The sequence below is a fragment of the Ceratotherium simum genome, chromosome 8 (genome assembly GCF_057802395.1).
Source record: "Ceratotherium simum simum isolate JZ-2026a chromosome 8, ASM5780239v1, whole genome shotgun sequence".
NCBI lineage: Eukaryota > Metazoa > Chordata > Mammalia > Perissodactyla > Rhinocerotidae > Ceratotherium > Ceratotherium simum.
The window spans coordinates 56,059,619-56,079,921 of record NC_141907.1 but is presented as its reverse complement, the minus strand read 5'-3'; the positions used below and the strand labels follow the sequence as shown (position 1 = coordinate 56,079,921).

Here is a 20,303-nt window from a genome sequence, read left to right as displayed (position 1 = left end):
ACATGTGTTTTAGCATTCAAAATCAAATGGACATTTTTTATCATGGTGTAGTGGTGGGGGTGGAATTTTTCCCTTCTCTTCCCAACCTTTTCCTATGTCTTCCTTAGAAGGAAGAGATGAAAGTCTGTTTGAGTCTTACTTCAGAACCCTGATTGGGTCATATATACTAGGAGATTATTTTACTGAGTGTGATAAGTACATCTAGACAGGGATGAGATGGTTCTTTCTCTACTTCTTCTGTAGATGGAGTCAAAAGTTTAAGAAGAAAAGAACCTGTTCCAAAGACAAGCTTTGGATATTGTTTTCTTCTGTTCATGTTTAAACTGATCTCATCACTTTGGAATAGTTGTCTGATTATTGATAACGTTTTGTCTCAAGGGAAGAAGAAGCTATGTGCAGTTGAGTCTAAATGATCCACACTAATTTACTGCATAAAGATTAAGGCACCAATGTCGCTAAGAAAAGGGCTTCCACTTACTTATCATATGGCATTGTATGTACACTAACTCGAAAACAACACACAAATATGGTTATTGTTTGTGGAAAGATTAAAGTTTTACCAGGTTCTTCCATCATGTTTCTGTCTACTAAAGCCTCAAACTTCCTGATTAGTTTACTTTTCACCCTTATTATGGGTTATTTTGAATGTTCACATCATCTCTTGTATTTGTATGTAATGTGTAGATTTAGTGTCCTTAATCTGCTTTTTATAATTAGGAACATTATTGAAAATTCTGAAATATTTTAATACCAAAACCTGCCATAAATTATTCAAAAAATAAAATGTTATCAAAATACTTGCTATATTAAAGAATCTTTACTACCATTATTGACTTAGGAATTTTTTTCAAGAATGTGAGAGCATGTGCATTATTTGAACGCAGAAATTTTGATTGCCTTTTTGTAATGTCCTCAGGGCCCTTCTGTGCTATGGTGGGAGGAGACAGGGGAAATAAGATTCTTCTGGAAATACTTTAAAGATCTGACCTTTTCTGGGTATTCTTAAAGGTCATACAAAAAACATCAGATAGGAAGAAGTCAAGATGGAAGAATAGGCAGACTCGGAACTCACATCTCCCGTGGACACAGCCAATTTACATCTACTCTTGGAAAAATTACCCTGGAGAGAGAACTGAAAACTGGATAAGAGGAACTCCTGCAACAAATAACAATCCTAACTGAGGTGGAAGAGGCAGCAATTCCCTTCCAGAAAGAAAAAAAAAAACCACCTTCACAAGCAGCAGTGCTTCTCGGACACCCGGGAGCAGCCCAAAGGTATGAGCCCTCCCTGGAGGAGTGGGGCCCTGAGCTGGGGAGCGCCCCCACTATAGGCATTTTTTGGACCCAGCACAATCAAGATGAGTGGTATAATATCTGACTTTGCCTGCTACTAAAACATGGGGAGTACCCCCAGAAAAGCTGGTTCAGAAAGAAATTAAACCCAGCTCTTAAAGTGCCCACACACAAACTCACCCATTTCAGAAAGCAACCTAAAATCACCAGAAAGAAAGATGCACAGTCTTTTGGTGAAAAGAGACTCACCTGATAGGCTCTGAGTGCATCTCGGTGAGAGGTGAGACCTCTCCAGGGACTGGGACATTGGTGGCGGCCATTGTTGTGGCCTGAAGTCGGTGTGCTGACACAGATGCTGGCAGACGCCATTGGAGTTCTTCCCCTGGCCTACTAGCCCAGGGTCTGCCCCACACACTAGAGCACCGATTTAATCCAGCTCAGCCAGGGCAGGCAGCCCACACTAGGGACCGGCCCCACCTGACAACAAGCCCTCAGGCAACTTGTGGGCCTGCTAAGTGAGATGCCTTGATTCTCTGCAGCCTGGGTCCACCTCTGTGGGGCAGGGTGTGAGCAAGGAGTGGGTGGAGAGTGTGGGGTGGTGGTGGAGTGTGTAGGGCTCCCACCTTGGAAATTGGGTCCACATCAAGAGGTCGGGGTGCATGCATGGGGCAGGACTGTGTTGATTGTATGTGTGGACCTGTGGGCAGTGGGGCTTGTCAGCTGCAGAAGACTTATGCTTCTCAAAGAGCCACATGGGGGTTGGCCCCACCTTCTAAAGCCTGAAACAATTGGGTGTTCCCATGCCAGAGGCCAACCCCACCCAGCTTCAATCCTCAGAGAGCTGACAAGAGACCTAAAGGCTGGAGGTTTATAGCAATTGTAAGCCCTTGAGCTTAACAACCTGCCACACTGGGGGCCTACTCACTTAATAGAAATACTACAACAGGAATGTGTTATTAGAACTTGCAGCCAACTGTGCTGGGGCTCCCCACACCCAATGAAGAGACTGAAGGGCTCACAACAACTACAAGCAGCTGAGCATTACAACAGCTGGCCGGAGGCATAGCTCAGCCTCCCTGGGCACCTACAGGAAGACCAATCACACCACAACAGAAGGACACATGTAGCCCACATGGATGTCGCTCCTGGAGCATTCAGAACTGAGGAAAGCACACTGCCAGTCCTCATAAGGGATCAATTATATAAGGTCACCTATCCAAGAGCAGGAGACGTAGCTGATCTACCTAATACACAGACACAAGCACAGAGAAACAGGCAAAATGAGGAGGCAAAGGAATACCTTCCAAGTAAGGGAACAGGACAAAACCCCAGAAAAGGAACCAAGTGAAACAGAAATGAGCAACCTACCCAAGAGCGAGTTCAAAAAAAGAGTGTTAAGGATGCTCACTGATCTTGGGAGCAGAATGGATGAACTCAGTGAGAAAGTCAAAAAAGAAATGGAAAATATAAAAAAGACCAAATCAGAAATGAAGAATGCCATACTAGAAATGAAAAATTCACTAGAGGGTCTCAAAAGCAGAGTAGAGGATACAGAAGAATGGATCCGAGAGCTAGACAAAAGACTAGAAGAAATCACCCAAGCTGAACAGATAAAGGAAAAAAGAATTAAAAAGAGTGAGGACAGTCTAAGGGACATCTGGGACAACATCAAGAGCACTAACATCCGTGTTATAGGTGTCCCAGAAGGACAAGAGTGAGACAAAGGGGCAGAGAATCTATTTGAAGAAATAATAGCTGAAAACATCCCTAACCTAAGGAAGGAAACAGACGTCAGGTACAGGAAGCATAGAGAGCACCAAACAAGATAAACCCAAAGAGGCATACACCAAGACACATCATAATCAAAATGTCCAGAATTAAAGATAAAGAGAGAATCCTAAAAGCCGCAAGAGAAAGACAAGTTACATAATAAGGAAACCCCATAAGGCTATCAGCTGACTTCTCAGCAGAAACCTTACAGGATAGAAGAGAGTGGCATGATATATTTAAAATGCTAAAAGGAAAAAACGTACAGCCAAGAATACTCTACCCAGCAAGGTTATCATTCAAAATAGAAGGAGAGAGGGGCCGGCCCGGTGGCTTAGCATTTAAGTGCGCACGCTCTGCTTCTGGCGGCCTGGGTTTGGATCCCGGGTGCGCACCGATGCACCGCTTCTTCGGCCATGCTGAGGCCGCATCCCACATACAGCAACTAGAAGGAAGTGCAACTATGACATACAACTATCTACTGGGGTTTTGGGGAAGGAAAAAAAAAAAAGGAGAAGGATTGGCAATAGATGTTAGCTCAGAGCTGGTCTTCCTCAGCAAAAAGAGGAAGATTAGTATGGATGTTAGCTCAGGGCTGATCTTCCTCACAAAAAAAAAAAAAAAATGGAAGGAGAGAGAAAAAGTTTCCCAGACAAGCAAAAATTAAAGGGGTTTGTCACCAAGAAACCAGTACTACAAGAAATGATAAAGGGACTTATTTAAGGGGAAAAGAGAAGACCACAAATAGGAAAAATTACCTATTTCCATGAGAGGTTAATGGATACAAATGCACAAAACAGAGGTTATATATGATATCAAAAACATAAAATGTGAGAGGAGGAGAGTTAAATAGTATAGCTTTCAGACAGAGGTCAAACTAAAGAGACTATCAACTTCATATAGATTGCTATATATGTAGGTTACTGTATATGAACACCATGGCAATCACAAACCAGAAACCTATAAAAAATACACAAAAAACTAAGAGAAAGGAACCTAAATATAATACTAAAGAAAGCCATCAAACCACCAGGGAAGAGTGCAAGAGAAGAAGTAAGGAACAGAGAAGAACTACTAAAATACTTAGAAAAAGAAAAGTTAAAAAAATGGCAGTAAGTACATACTTATCAATAGCTATTTTAAATGTCAATGGACTAAATGCTCCAATTAAAAGGCACAGGGTGGCTGATTGGATGAAAAAACAAGACCCATATATATATGCTGCATACAAGCGACACACTTCAGACCTAAAGACACTCACAAACTGAAAGTAAAGGGATGGGGAAAGATACTCCATGAAAATGGCAATGAAAAGAAAGCTGGGATAGCAGTACTCATATCAGACAAAATAGACTTTAAGACAAAAACTGTAAAAAGAGACAAAGAAGGGCACTACACAATGATCAAGGGAACAATCCAACAAGAGGATATCACACTTGTAAATATCTATGCACCCAACGTAAGAGCACCTAAATATATAAAGCAATTATTAACAGACATAAAAAGAGAAATAGACAGTAACACAATAATAGTAGGGGACTTTAACACTCTACTTACACCAATGGATAGATCATCCAAACAGGAGATCAATAAGGAAACATTGGCCTTAAACGACACACTAGAACAGATGGACCTAGTAGATATATACAGAGCATTCCATCCAAAAACCGAAGAATACACGTTCTTTTCAAATGCACATGGAACATTCTCCAGGATTGATCACATATTAGGCCACAAAACAAGTCTCCATAAATTTAAGAAGACTGAAATAATACCAAGCATCTTTTCTGACTTCAACTGTATGAAACTAGAAATCAACTATAGGGAGAAAATCAGAAAAGTCACAAATACATGGGGATTAAAAAAAAATGCTGCTGAACACTGATTGGATCAATGAAGAAATCAAATAAGTCAAAAAATACCTGGAGACAAATGAAAATACAACATGCCAGAATTTTTGGGATACAGCAAAAGCAGTTCTAAGAGGGAAGTTTATAGCAATACGAGCCTATCTCAACAAACAAGAAAAATCTCAAATAAACAATCTAAGAATGCACCTAAAAGAATTGAAAAAAGAAGAACAAACAAAGCCCAAAATCAGTAGAAGAAGGGAAATAATAAAAATCAGAGCAGAAATAAATGAAATAGCGACCAAAAAAAAAAAAATAGAAAAAATTAATAAAACCAAGATCTGGTTCTATGAAAAGATAAACAAAATTGACCTTTAGCTAGACTCACCAAAAAAAAAAAAAGAAAGCGAGAAGGCTCAAATAACTAAAATCAGAAATGAAAGAGGAGAAATTACAACAGACACCTCAGAAATACAAAAGATTATAAGAGAATACTGTGAAAAGCTATATGCCAACAAATTGGGCAATCTGGAAGAAATGGATAAATTCTTAGAATCATATGACTTTCCAAAACTGGATCAAGAAGAAATAGAGAATTCGAATAGATCTATAGCCAGTAAGGAGATCGAAACCGTAATCAAAAACGTCCCCCAAAATAGAAGTCCAGGACCAGGTGGCTTCCCTCGTGAATTCTACCAAACATTCAAAGAAGACTTAATACCTATCCTTCTCAAACTCTTCAAAAAAATTGAGGGGAGGCAGGAGCTCCCTAACTCATTCTACAAAGCTGACATTACCCTGATACCAAAGCCAGACAAGGACAACACAAAAAAGAAAATTATAGGCCAATATCACCAATGAACATTGATGCAAAAATCCTCGTCAAAATACTAGCAAATTGCATACAACAATACATTAAAAAGATTATACACCATGATCAGATGGGATTTATTCCAGGGATGCAGGGATGACTTAACATTCACAAATCAATCAACGTGATACACCACATTAATAAAATGAAGAACAAAAATCTCATGATCATCTCAGTAGATGTAGAGAAAGCGTTTGACAAGATACAGCATCCATTCATGATAAAAACTCTGAATAAAATGGGTATAGAAGGAAAGAACATCAACATAATAAAGGACATATATGACAAACCCACAGCTAATATCATCCTCAATGGTGAAAAGCTGAAAGCTATCCCTGTAAGAACAGGAACCAGACTAGGATGCCCACTCTCACCTCTCCTATTTAATAGAGCATTGGAAGTCCTAACCAGAACAATCAGGCAAGAAAAAGAAATAAAAGGGATCCAGATTGGAAAGGAAGAAGTGAAACTGTCACTATTTGAAGATGACATGATTTTATAGATACAAAACCCTAAATAATCAACCAAAAACTTTTAGAAGTAATAAACTAATACGGTAAAGTTGCAGCATACAAAATCAACATACAAAAATCAGTTGCATTTCTATACACTAAAAATGAAGTAGCAGAAAAAGAAATTAAGAATGCAATCCCATTTACAATTACAACAAAAAGAATAAAACAGCTAGGAATAAACTTAACCAAAGAGGTGAAAGATCTGCATGCTGAAAATTATAAAACATTGTTGAAATAAATTGAAGAAGACACAGAGAAATGGAAAGATATTCTGTTCCCTTGGATTGGAAGAATTAACATAGTTAAGATGTCCATACTTCCTAAAGCAGTCTATAGATTCAATGCAATCCCTATCAAAATTTCAACAACATTTTTCAAAGAAATAGAATAAAGAATCATGAAATATATATCGAACAACAAAAGACCCCAAATAACTAAAGGAATCCTGAGAAAAAAGAACAAAGCTGGAGGTTTCCCACTCCCTGATTTCAAAATATACTACAAAGCTATAGCAATCAAAACAGCATGGTACTGGCACAAAAACAGACACACAGATCAATGGAATAGAATCAAAAGCCCAGAAATAAACCCACACATCTATGGGCAGCTAATCTTCGACAAAGGAGCCGGGAACACACAATGGAGAAAGGAAAGTCTCTTCAACAAATGGTGTTGGGAAAACTGGACAGCCACATGCAAAAAAATCAAAGTAGAACATTACCTTACATCCTCCACAAAAATTAACTCAAAATGGATTAAAGACTTGAATGTAAGACCTGAAACCATGAAAATTCTAGAAGGAAATGTAGGCAGTACACTCTTTGACAGCAGTCTTAGCAATATATTTTGATGCACCATGTCTGACTGGGCAAGAGAAACCACGCAAGAGTAGGAAAAACAGACAAACAGGATTACATAAAACTAAAAAGCTTCTGCACAGCAAAGGAAACCATCAACAAAATGAAAAGACAACCTAACAATTGGGAGTAGATATTTGGAAACCTCACATCTGATAAGGGGTTAATCTCCAAAATACATAAAGAATACATGCGTCTCAACAAGAAAAAAACTAACAACCCAATTAAAAGATGGGTAAAAGACCTGAACAGATGTTTCCCCAAAGAAGATACACAGATGGCCAACAGGCACATGAAAAGATGTTCAACATCATTAACTATCAGGGAAATGCAAATCGAAACTACAATGAGATATCACCTCTTGTCCCTCAGAATGGCTATAATTAACAAGACAGGAAACAACAAGTGTTGGAGAGGATGTGGAGAGAAGGGAACTCTCATACACTGCTGGTGGGAGTGCAAACTGGTGCAACCAATATGGAAAACAGTATTTATCAAAAGAGCGTGAAAACGTCACTGCCTAAAGATACATGCACCCCTGTGTTCCCTGCAGCATTATTCACAATCGCCAAGACTTGGAAGCAACCTAAGTGCCCATCAAGGGATGAATGGATAAAGAAGATGTGGTATATATACACAATGGAATACTACTCAGCCATAAGAAACGATGAAATCCAGCCATTTGTGACAACACGGATGGACATTGAGAGTATTACGCAAAGTGAAATAAATCAGCTCAGAAGGTCAAATACCTTGTGATCTCACTCATTGTGTGGTGGATAATAACACCAACAAACAAACACATAGAGACAGAGATTGGACTGGTGGTTAACAGAGAGAAAGAGGGGAGGAGGAGCGTGAAAGGGATAATTAGGCACATGTGTGTGGTGATGGATTGTAATTAGTATGTGGGTGGTGAACATGAGAACATGATGTAACCCATGCAGAAATAGAAGTATAATGATGGACACCTGAAATTTATACAATATTGTAAACCAATGTTACCACAATAAACAGACAAAAAAAAATCAGATCCTTAGTGACACACTGTTGCTAAAATAAATAAATACATAAATACACACAAACATGTAATATACATATATATGCACACACATATGCATGCATTATTGGATCAATAATAAGGCAATAGGAGGGTTCTGAATATATTTGATGTGTTAAGATATAACAGATATGCATATAAGTAAATCTCACACTACCCCAACAGCTGATTTCTATGCTTTTAGAATGGAATCTTTACAGTGCACGGCTGTTTTGCCAAAAAATATGAAATAATATGAAGAAGGCTCCGAATATTTAAGTGACTGCTTTCTGAGCAGAAGCAATGGTTTAGTAAAATGTAGAATAGATATCTAGTATTATTTAACTTGTCAAAATTAAATTAATGTTCTCATATAACAAGATAAAGTTAAGAATTTTGTTACATGATTTAAAAATTCCCCAACATTTTTAGCCTTTTCAATGAATATTTCATATACTTCCTGATCTTACCTGAAACTTGATTCTTGCCCTACAATCCTTTAGGTATACTCCACTCATTTTTCCCTACTTGCATCAGGATCCAGACAGAGGTTTGGTCTGTGTCCTCCCCTCTTCTAACTGCATTTCCAACCATTTCCTTTTCTATACTTTTAAAGACTATCCTCATGATATGTGTTCAATCTGTACTATCAATTTCCCATGCCAACTGTCAGACTTTCAGGAAGACTTCTGTTCACAGAAGCCTTTGGCATCTGGCTCATAGTCTTCTGCTCCATGCCAAGTTCTGTTTTTATCCAGGGTGATTTAACCAATACAAAATCATGTCTTATTATTCCTTGACATCCTTAGTTTAAAACCACTGCTTATGGAAAAGGCAAAACTATGGAGGCAGTAAAAAAAATCAGTGATTTCCAGGGATTTAGGGGCAGGGAGGGATGAATAAGTGGAGCACAGAGGATTATTAGGGCAAAGAAACTATTTCTTATGATACTATAAGGATGGATATATGTAATTATCCATTTATTCAAACCTATAGAATGTACAATACAAAGAGTAAACCTTAAAGTACAGTATGGACTTTGGTTGACATTGATGTGTAAATGTTGGTCCATTGATTGTAACAAATGTGCCACACAGCTGGGATATTGATCATTGGGGAATTTGTGTGTGCGAGGTGGATAGAAGCTAGGAGAAAACTCTCTGTACTTTCTGTTCAATTTTGCTATGAATGTAAATGGATCTAAAAAAAGTCTATTAGTGAAAAATCACAAATGATACATAGACCCGTCCCCTGAGATTAAGACACTGAATTCAGTAGCTGCTTACTAGACATTGCATTGGCGCCTCAAATTCAGCATGCCCATATATGAACACATTATTTTCCCTCACAGCTATTCCTCACTTTAGTAAATGCCAATATTCTCTACTGAATTGCCCACAGAAAGAAACAAATGAAGGAAAGGCAAACACACAGAAAGCCCAGTATTCCTTCTCGAACTCTCTCTCCTAACCTCCCCCTCCTGCCAATCACCAAATACTATTGAATTTCTTTGTAAAGACTTAAAATCAGTCCACTTCTACTAAAATCACTATCAGATTGCAGTTTTGATCTCTATAATCTCTTACAGGAACTATTGCAACTATATCTCAGCTCATTTCCCTGCTTTAAATCTTGCTCCATTCCAAAAAATTCAATAGCCAAGATTTGTGAAAGAGTAAGCCAAGATCTAAATAAACAATTTAGAACACATTACTGCTTAAAACTTATGCATTTGTCCTTCACTGACATTAAATTTAAAGTAAAGAATATTTAGTATTGCTCATTTGTTTTTACATAATCTAACCCTCAATTGTCTCTCCAGTCTCATTTCTCTCCTCTATTCAAACCAAACAGTTCATCATTACTGCACTTCTCCCAGATGTTTTGGATAGACCATCGTATCTCTATTTGATCTATTCTCAAATTGTTATAATTTACTCACTATTGTCCATTTCTAAGGTGACATGATGCTAAATAACATGCAACTACAAAATCTCAGTGGCTTAAAACAACAGTCTATTTCTTTCTCATGCCTTGTGTCCATCTATTGAAATGCAGATTGTATATATATACTTTAATCAAGAACTCAGGTTGACAGAGTAGCCAATATTTGGAACACAGCCTGTTGACATAACAAGAGAAAAGAGAATTCTGGAGTTTCTGGACCAGAAAATAACGTGTTGGGCCTGGAAGTGATCCATGACACTTTAGCTCATAGTAGTTGCCCAGAGAGTACTTCATAGTTCCACTAAACTCAGGGCTAGGAATTTCATTCCTATCAAATATCTGGTATACTTGACGAACATCACAAATGGTTGCCATGATAAAGTTACAAGATACCTATGACAGTATAATAATCTAAGAGGAGAATGTCCATTAATTCCTGTGTTTGTGTTTTCAGTTTGAGGGTCAAATACGATAAATAATAAACCAAAAATCATTCCAAAAGACAAATACTCAAACAAGCAAAAATAAGGAAAATTAATTACCTTAGGTAGGGGCTTTGCAGGCTTGCAGTGTAGTCCTCCAATAAATTCAAAATTAGGTAAATAAGGGTAAGGAAATTCGAAATCCCAGGAAGTTCGAATCAACCACATATCAGCTTTCCCCATAGTCTCACATAACGTGGTAGATTTTCCTGAATAAAAATGAAAACAAACTGATATGTTAAGTGGAAAATGTTTTACCATTCAATTTTCTAAGAAAAATCCATAAAGAACCAGTATTGGGTCTATGTAAACCATGGGAAATCTATTGCCTTCCCCCTTACCAAGAGTATACCATAGTGAGATTATGAATAATCAAACAAAGGATTTAAGTCTAGAACACGGCCAAAAGCCTGCTGACAAGTTTTTCTGCTTCAGCTAAGCCTGAGCCCTAGTCCATGCTCAGAATTGGCAAGTGCTCCCAGCAGGAACAAGAAACTCAGGCAGTGATCCTCGGCTCACGATGGTAGAGTGTCTACTCCTCTTCTGGAACTCCAATTTATCTCATCCTTGTTGCTCAAAAAGCCTTTGGTATCTTTGAAAAATGATTTTTGTAATTTTTCCATCTTTTCCTAGTGTTTTTGAGTGTTCTACCACAACTAGTTACATCCTACCAGAAACGGAAATCTTTTAATTTTTTTTTTTTTTTTTTTTGCTGAGGAAGATTAGCCCTGAGATAACATCTGTTGCCAATTCCCCTCTTTTTGCTGAGGAAGACTGGCCCTGGGCTAACATCTGTGCCCATCTTTCTCTACTTTATATGTGGGACACTTGCCACCGCATGGCTTGATAAACAGTGCATAGGTGTGTAGCTGGACCGAGCCCGCGAACTCTGTGCCACTGAATCAGATCATGTGAACTTACCCACTATACCACTGAGCCTGCCCCCTATTAATACATTTTTGAAGGTGATTATCTCCTTTGCTATACAAAATGAAAGTTTCTGTTTCACAAGACTTTGTCCTCTTTGAGGAAGATATAGCACTGCATAATAATCTGTTGGCAAAATATTTTTTATTCTGACATATTTATTAGGCAAACAGTGCAAAAGGAGTACTTTTCAACAGAAATGGGAACTTTTGAACATTAAGAGAATAAAAACTCAAATTAGTGACTCTGAATTAAATCTTTTTTCCTTACATTGGAGCCAGAGCTGCTGCTTCTTTTTTTTTTTTTTTTTTTTTTTTGCTGAGGGAGATTGGCCCTGAGCTAACGTCTGTGCCCATCTTCCTCTATTTTATATGTGGGATGCCTGCCACAGCATGACTTGATGAGCGGTGCGTATATCCGTGCCCGGGATCCAAACTTGCGAACCCTGGGTAGCCGAAGTGGAGTGCGTGAACTTAAACACTACACCATTGGGCTGGCCCCTAGAGCTTCATTTTTAAATTCTATTCAGTTATTGTGGAATAAGGAAGCTTACCCAGAGATTTGGTATCCTTCTAAAATATACATTCAGGAGTAACGATACGAAGACATCATAACCACTATACGGTTCCCCACCATATGACTTTTTTGAATATTCTCCTTGATGTTCTAATTACTCTAAAGAATTGATCAGAAAATGTGAAGGATTTTGAACTGACCAGGACAATCTATCTCCATTAGAGATCACAAGCAAATATCAAAAATTTATGGCTATGATTCTGGTAATGCCAATGGTATTTAAAATCCAGTTGTATATTCAGTACATTTCCCATTTTGGTGCCTTATTGGTCTCAGTTGTGGGTATAATCTTATTCTCTTTGTGTGATGCTTCCCTCCCTCACCTTTTTATGACAGTTTTATTGAGATATAATTTATATACTATACAAGTCTTACTTTTAAATACACAATTGAGTAGTTTTTAGGATATTCGTAAAGTTGTGCGACCATCACCACTATTTAATTTTAGAATGTTTTCATTGCTCCCAGAAGCAATCCCACATCTTTTGGCAGTCATTCTCCATTACCTCCTCTTCTCAGCCCCTGACAACCACTAATCTACTTTCTGTTTCAATTTTCCTATTCCAGAATAATCTTAATTCATTTCATATACATGAAATCATACACTATGTAGCCTTATGTGCTACCTTTTTTCAATTAGCATAATATTTTCAAGGTTCATCCATGTTGTAGTATCTATCAGTACTTTATTACTTTTTAATGCTGAACAATATTTCTTTGTATGGATATACTTCATTTTGTATATCCTTTCATCAGTTGATGAACTTTTGGGTTGTTTCCATTTTTGGCTACTATGAATAATGCTTCTATGGGCATTCATGTCTATATTCATGTGACGTATGTTTTCATTTATCTTGGATATGTATCTAGGAGTAGAACTGCAGAGTCATATGGTTGATTCATTGGCTTTCATAACAATATAATATCTTTTTCCTGTTAAATCTCTACTCCTTAGATAATATCTAGTGTGCTTAATGCATCTTAGTGAAATGAAGACAATATAGTACAAGAGGAGTGAAAAATAATGGATCTGGATAAAGAGATTATGAGAAAATGTCCCAAATTTGGAAAGCAAAAGAAACTATATCAAGCCCTTTTGATACCATGCTGGGCCACTGTTGAACAATGAATAAAGGATTATTTAATTCTTTAGGAGAATGTGTCTGTGTTTTCCTTTCTTATTTATTATTGACTCATCGTGGATTTTGAGTCCAGATACAGTGATGTTAAATATTAACTTGCATATTTCTGTCTGGTAGAAAAGATCACATCCCAAATTATGATTTTATTGCATACAGGACATTAACCAGTTTGTGTCTAACCTAGTAGTATTATCTTAACATTCCTTTTTTTCCCCAAAATGTTTGTAAATAGTTCCTTAAAATAATTTTTGAACTAGATTTTCATCTTAACGATTTCTTTCTCTGTGATTTGAATGTATCTGTGGAATGATTCACTTAATAATTCTGTAAGAGCTATGAGTTATATTTTTTAACATTTGAAAAATATACCTATAATACATTATAAAATGAAGATCCTGAATTCTGAATGATCAATGACAATCTATATTAATTGTATTTTTAAATCTATGAGAGTCAAAGAAATGTTTCCCTTCTATTTATCAAGCCCTCCTTCTTTCTCACATTATTGATATGTTCCCAAAAAGAATATTCTAGAGTGCCAAAAGTTAGGAAAGAATCAGAGACAGAGTCATATCCTATCACTAATGCTGCACCATGTAAGAAGTTCCGAAACTGAGCACCAAACTACTGGAATCGGAAGCAAATAAACAATTTCCATTCAGCAGATCAGTCACTGCCATCTTTTCTCAGTTTTGCTTTTTGCTGCTTGAACTCTGACCCTGGATAAATAATGGGTGCAGCAGTCTCTGCCTTCATTTTTTTTTAGGGTCAAGTCTAGAAGAAATAAGCACCTGCTTCTCTCACAGAATGCCCAGAAAAAGTCTCAACGCAATGTCTTGGCCTTGATTAGGTCATATGCCTCCTTGAAGATATGGCATATTCCTGGGCACTGTACTTCATTAGAAGCACTTGTATTTTTTGTGAGCTAGTGAGAAAATAATTTCTCAGAGAAAATTTAGAACAGATACCAGAAAAAAGGAAAAGGGATGCTGTTTTATAAAATAAGAGATCACAACTATAAAGAAAAATTTTAATTCTTTTTAGGAATAAACTTAAACTTTGGTAATGATAATATATTGGAAATACTTCTGTTACATTTAGTAACAAGGAAGACAATCTTAAAATTCATATGGAACCACAAAAGACCCCAAATAGGCAAAACAATCCTGAGAAAGAAAAACAAAGCTAGAGGAATCACACTTTCTGATTTCAAACTATTACAAAGCTATAGTAATCAAAACCATATGGTACTGGCATAAAAACAGACAGATAGACCAGTGGAATAGAATCGAGAGCCCCAAAATAAATCCATGCATATATAGTCAACTAATAATTCACAAGGGAACCAAGAATACTCAATGGAAAAAAGTCAGTCTCTTCAGTAAACAGTGCTGGGAAAATTAGATATTCACATGCAAAAGCATGAAACTAGACCCCAATCTTACTCCACTCACAAAAATTAATTCAAAATAGATTAAAGACTTAAATGTAAGACATGAAATGGTAAAACTCCAAGAAGAAAACATAAGGCAAAACCTTCTTGACATAGGTCTTGACGATAATTTTTTGGATATGATGCCTAAAGCATGAACAACAAAATTAAAAATAAACAAATCAGACTTCATCAAATTAAAAAGCTTCTGCATAGCAAAAGAAATGATCAACAAAATGCAAAGATAACCTATGAAATGGGAGAAAACATTTGCAAACCATGTATCTGATAAGGGGTTAATATCCAAAATATATAAGAAACTCATACAACTCAATAGCAAAAAAACAAATAATCCAATTTAAAAATGAGCAAAAGACCTGAATAGATATTTATCCAAAGAAGATATTCAAATGGCCAATAAGTACATGAAAAGAAGCTCAACATTACTAATCATCAGGGAAGAGCAAATCAAAACTACAATGAGATACCATCTCACACTTGTTAGGATGGCTATCATCAAGCCAAGAGATAACAAATGATGGCAAGAATGTGGAGAAAAATGAACACTTGTGCACTGTTGATAGGAATGTAAATTGGTGCGACCATTATGGAAAACAGTATGGAGGTTCCTCAAAAAATTAAAAATAGGACTACCATATGATCTAGCAATTCCAGTTCTAGCTACATATTTGAAGAAAAGGGAATCACTATCCCGAAGAGATGTTTGCACTCCCATGTTCATTGCAGCATTGTTTACAATAGCCAATTCAAGGAAACAACCTAAGTGTACATAGATGTATGAATGGATAAAGAAAAGACGGTTATATATACAATGGAATATTATTCAGCCATGAGAAAAAAGGAGGTCCTACCATTTACTTCAGTACGAATGAACCTTGATGGAATTATGGTAAATGCCGTAAGCCAGACAGAGAAAGACAAATACTGTATGCATCACTTCTACTTGGAATATAAAAGAAAAAAACAAAACACAAAAAACAAACTGCTACCTACAGAAAATAGATTGGTGGTTGTCAGATGCGGGGGTTGGAGGGTGGGTGCAACGGGTGAAGTCGTTCAAATGGTACAAATGTGAAGTTCTAAAATAAGTAAGTCCTGGAGATGTACTGTACAGCATGGTGACTATAGTTAATAACACTATATTGTCTACTTGAAAGTTGCTAAGAAAGTCAATCGTAAAAGTTCTCATCTCAAGAAAAAATAATTTATAATTATGTATGGTGTTGGATGTTAACTAGACATTTTGTGGTGATCATTTCACAATATATGCAGATATCAAATCACTATGCCGTACACCTGAAATTAATATAATGTTATAGGTCAATTATATCTCAAAAAAACCCTAAATAATGTAAGCAGGGTAATGATTCCTCAAAGATAACTAATACCTTATGCAAAATAATTCCTATGACAAATATGAATGCTTTTTTAAATCTAAAAATCAGTTATGTGGAAGGAAACACAAGGGGTAAATGGACTTGCTGAAATAAAAACACTGTGCTCAGGGTCAAAGCTCACTAGTTGACCTCTAGTGCATTTTTGAATAGAACAACAACAACAAAACAAAGATAAGTTAAAAAATCTGGAAACATTGTCCTTCAGAGAAAAACTTTCCAATTTTTCTTCCTCTTTGGGAGACAAGGGCAGATAAAACCAAGATATATTTATTTATTTTCTAGTTTTTTGTTCACCACATGACAACTCCTGCAACCAAATAACTAAGCCAAGACAGGACGCAAACAGAAAGCCTAAGAAATAGCAAGTTAATCAGAAGGAAAAGAGGGTGTATAAAAGAAGTAAACAAGAGAGAAATAGTTCACGGTTATAGAAATCACACTGTTAGATGCAGGTTTACCAGATACTCAAAAAAATTAGTAGCAGCTAGTAAAATTTATGTATAAAGAATATTCCTTCTCTGATATGTTGTAAGTACTCAATCATTTAAAACAAACAAATAAAAAAGAATCCTTTGTTTTCTCTTAAAACAGCTTATCCACTATTCAGCAGTTTAGCTACCCCAAGACCCACAGGAGCTTTCGTCTTCACTTAAAGTGAAGTTTTTATACTTCAGATTTTTAAAGTTTTTATACTGTCAGATAAATATTTACATTTTACATATGAAAGAAGAATCCTTATTAGGTGCAAATTTCTCTTACCTAAAACCGTGCTATAATACTCATCCCATTCGGGGAGTAGAAAATATAAATACATCACATCACTCGTTAGGTACAATAACCAATTCTCCAGCCTCTGTACAAAAGTCATGTGGTCAGTCAGTCCTGATATGCTGCCAGGAACATAAGAAGAAGGGATGGGAAGCCCACCACACAGTCTCTCAATGACATTCCCATCAGAAAACCGAAAAGTGTATACAAATGGAATATTGAGAAGCTCAGCCAACAACTCCCCACAAAAGCTTAAAGGATCAGCAATGCAGATATCAAACTTAGCTGCCTGTAGCCTGCTGAGTAACTCCTTATTTGTGATAGCACTGTCACATACTCTTCTGAATGTCCTTAAAAACTCCTGGTTCATTTCTGTCAGTTTTACTTGCATGTCCCACCATGAAAGTTTTGGCAGTTCAACAGTAGTTGCATACAGAAATGTATTGAGCTCTTCCACGAGACTTTCTCTAGTTACTGAAAGTTGAAGGATCTCTACATTAAAGGGAATTTTGGTATGATCAATCATAAGGCTAGGTGAAGGTACCAGGATGGTTATTTCATGCCCACGAAGATGGAGTTCTTCCAGAATAACTTCTAAATTAATCCAATGACTAAAATCCATGGGCCATACAAGTACTTTCCCAGCCCTTCCAGAGTCGAAGAAACACAGATGCAGCATGAAGAGGACGCAGAAGCCTTTCACAGTCTTCATGATCAGCTCCTGCTCGAACAAAACTTGGGTTTAAACCAAGTGCATGAAGTTCACAATCCAAAGATCTCTTCTTTGACCCTCGCAACCAGTTTATAGTATGCTGGCATGAACTTTGAACAGCATACTTTGTATTATTGGTTAAAATTAAATGCAACTGCTTTGATAAGAAAAAGGTCCATAAAGTCAATAAAATGAGTTAGGAAAAAAATACTCAGACTCAGTTTCAAAACTTCTTTTAGAGGATATGAAAATAAAGAGGCTTAAATTTAAACACAAATCTAAAATAAATTTCTAAATAATGTTAAGAAAATCCATCACCATGTGATGCACATTCAATGAAGATTGAATTTTGTATCATTTTTTCTGGTTTCATTTGATGTTTGTGAACAGAATTGTCTCTCTAGTATTTCTCTTACTGATAACTCTGCTAGATATTTTAGAGAGGAAGGAGGCTATTGTCTACTGCCAGAAGGAGAGAATGTGTGCACTGTAACAGACGTTAAGGCAGAGAGAAGATTTAAATCCAAATATTCTAATGCAAAATTTAGTGTTCTTTCTGCTAAATCACATCTATCTTTAAGAGAAAAATAATATTTTTTTTTACTATTACTGTAGATATGAGTTCAAGTTCTGATTCCAGGTTAGATTAATGTTATGTTGAGAAGAGATATCTTAGAATAGAAAAGGCAAGTCATGAAGAAGATAACAATAATCTTATCCTTCTTTCCAGCATATCCATTCTATTTTCCTTGCTTTCTCAATCTAAGAGACTTTTTATAATGTAAAATTCCATTTTTTTGCTTGGATCCTCACACCTGGAAGCCACTACCCAATGTAGAAATGGATCCAATGATATTTAGGACAATAACTTCATCAAAAATTTTTTGCTTAAAATGTTGATTTTTCCTCAAGTAATTAATCAATAGGACTATATGATAACACTATCATTTTTATTATTATAACAATAATTGGCTGATAAGAAATAAGATTGAATAATTATTCAGTTGATCATTATATCTATAAATTCTATCCCAAATTGTATATCTATCTATTCTCCTTTATCAGTCTTCACTATCATAAATCTAATCCCAGAAATTTTCATATCTAACCTAGACTAACTGCAATAGCCTTCTGATATTCTTGCTTTCACTTTTGCACACCTGCAACCCACTTTCCACATAGGAACTTTTCTGATTTTCAAAACAATCTACTTCAGAGAATATTATTCCTGAGCAAAATAATAACTTTCTGTTTTTATGTACGTTAAAATCTACACTGCCTGAAATGCCCCCTAATATTCTGACTAGTTTTCTAATCTTATGTTGTTCGACTTTCTTCCTCCAATTCATTTCAGCTTCCTTTGAGCTTTTTGATTATAAGAAATTCTTTTCTGGAGTGACATCAGCAGATTACAGAATACGAGTTCTCTACTGCCTTCCCCTCCCAGAAAATTGATTTTGACAGTCAACCAGGAATGAGAGTACCTTTGCCAAAATGGAGTCTTTTGGAGTCCAATGGAAAAGTTTCAACCCACCATGGAGCAAATAATCCAAGAATAGAAGCACTGAAGAGGGTAAAAGGAACAGTTTCACTTTGTGTTCCTCCTGCCCCAAGGCAGCATGACTCAGTGCCAGGAGAGAAGACTGTAACACGTGATTTCTGCTATGGCAGAAAGTGTGATCGTGTGAGTGAGTGCCTAGCTTCCCCTGTCATGCAGGATGCTGCCCAAGAGGCCCACTTCCTTCTGCCTTACTCAGATTACCAAGGACATCTGCAAGACTGAAGGGCTAGAAGAGGCTGAAATCACAGCCAGAGCTCAGAAATCATCAACGAGATACTAAAAACCACATCATGGTTCTTCCTACTAAACAATTTGAGGACTCCATTAGAGAGCTTGACCACATGCCACCGGGGACACCTCACCTACAGTTCACCCACAACTGGCCCAAAGATGTCCCCCATGCACCATGCACTTCACTCCCATTATCCTGATTGCTCCAAGTGTGTGTTCCCATTGATGGTGAGAGTGAGCCTTTATAGATAGCTAGTAAGCATGTGCAGAAAGCTGACTCAAATCTGTGAGCTTAGGAGAATTCTCACAAACTTGAGCATTTTAGGCCTCTGCCCTAGGGAAAGGAAATGGGATGCTTTCAAAACTTTGTCTGGCTGTGCAGGATTGAGAGAAGGCATACAATCTGAATAAATCACCCTCAAGTGGGAGCAAGAAGTGTTGAGCAGGGATATCCATAGAAAAGCTCTGATAAAGCCTCCAAATTCCTTGTCACACTGTCAGATGAAGGGGTCTTTCTCCATAAGCCAGCCAGTAAAGAGTTGAGGAGGTGATTGCTTCTTGAAATGTGAACACCAATGCAAGACTTCAAGGAATACAAAAAATCCAGGAAATATGACACCACCAAGGAACACAATAATTTCCCAATGACATACAGCAAAGATATGAAAATCCATGAATTGCTTGAGAAGATTTTAAATTAAATTGTTTAAAGGAAGTGAGGTATAAAAGAACCAGACAACTCAATGAAATCAGGAAAACAATATATGTATAAAATGGGAGGTTCAACACAGACAGAAATCATAAAAAGAATCAAAAATAAAGGTGAAATAAATTAAAGAGAATATTTTGTTTAGATCAGGACAAATAAATAAACAGAAATCTTGGAGCTAAAGAATACAATGAATTAAATAAACA

General features: G+C 36.7%; 1 protein-coding gene across 1 annotated transcript in view; it reads right to left on the bottom strand.

Moving 5' to 3' along the window:
- Nucleotides 1–17,596, bottom strand: part of LOC101407376 (UDP-glucuronosyltransferase 2C1-like) — a 33,612-nt gene extending 16,016 nt beyond the window's left edge. The window contains exons 1-2 of the mRNA XM_004419133.3: nt 16,876–17,596; nt 10,682–10,830 (exon numbers count right to left, since the gene is read on the bottom strand). Of these exons, the coding sequence (XP_004419190.2) occupies nt 10,682–10,830; nt 16,876–17,596 (870 nt within the window). The remainder of the gene's footprint in view (nt 1–10,681; nt 10,831–16,875) is intronic.
- Nucleotides 17,597–20,303: the final 2,707 nt, after the last annotated feature.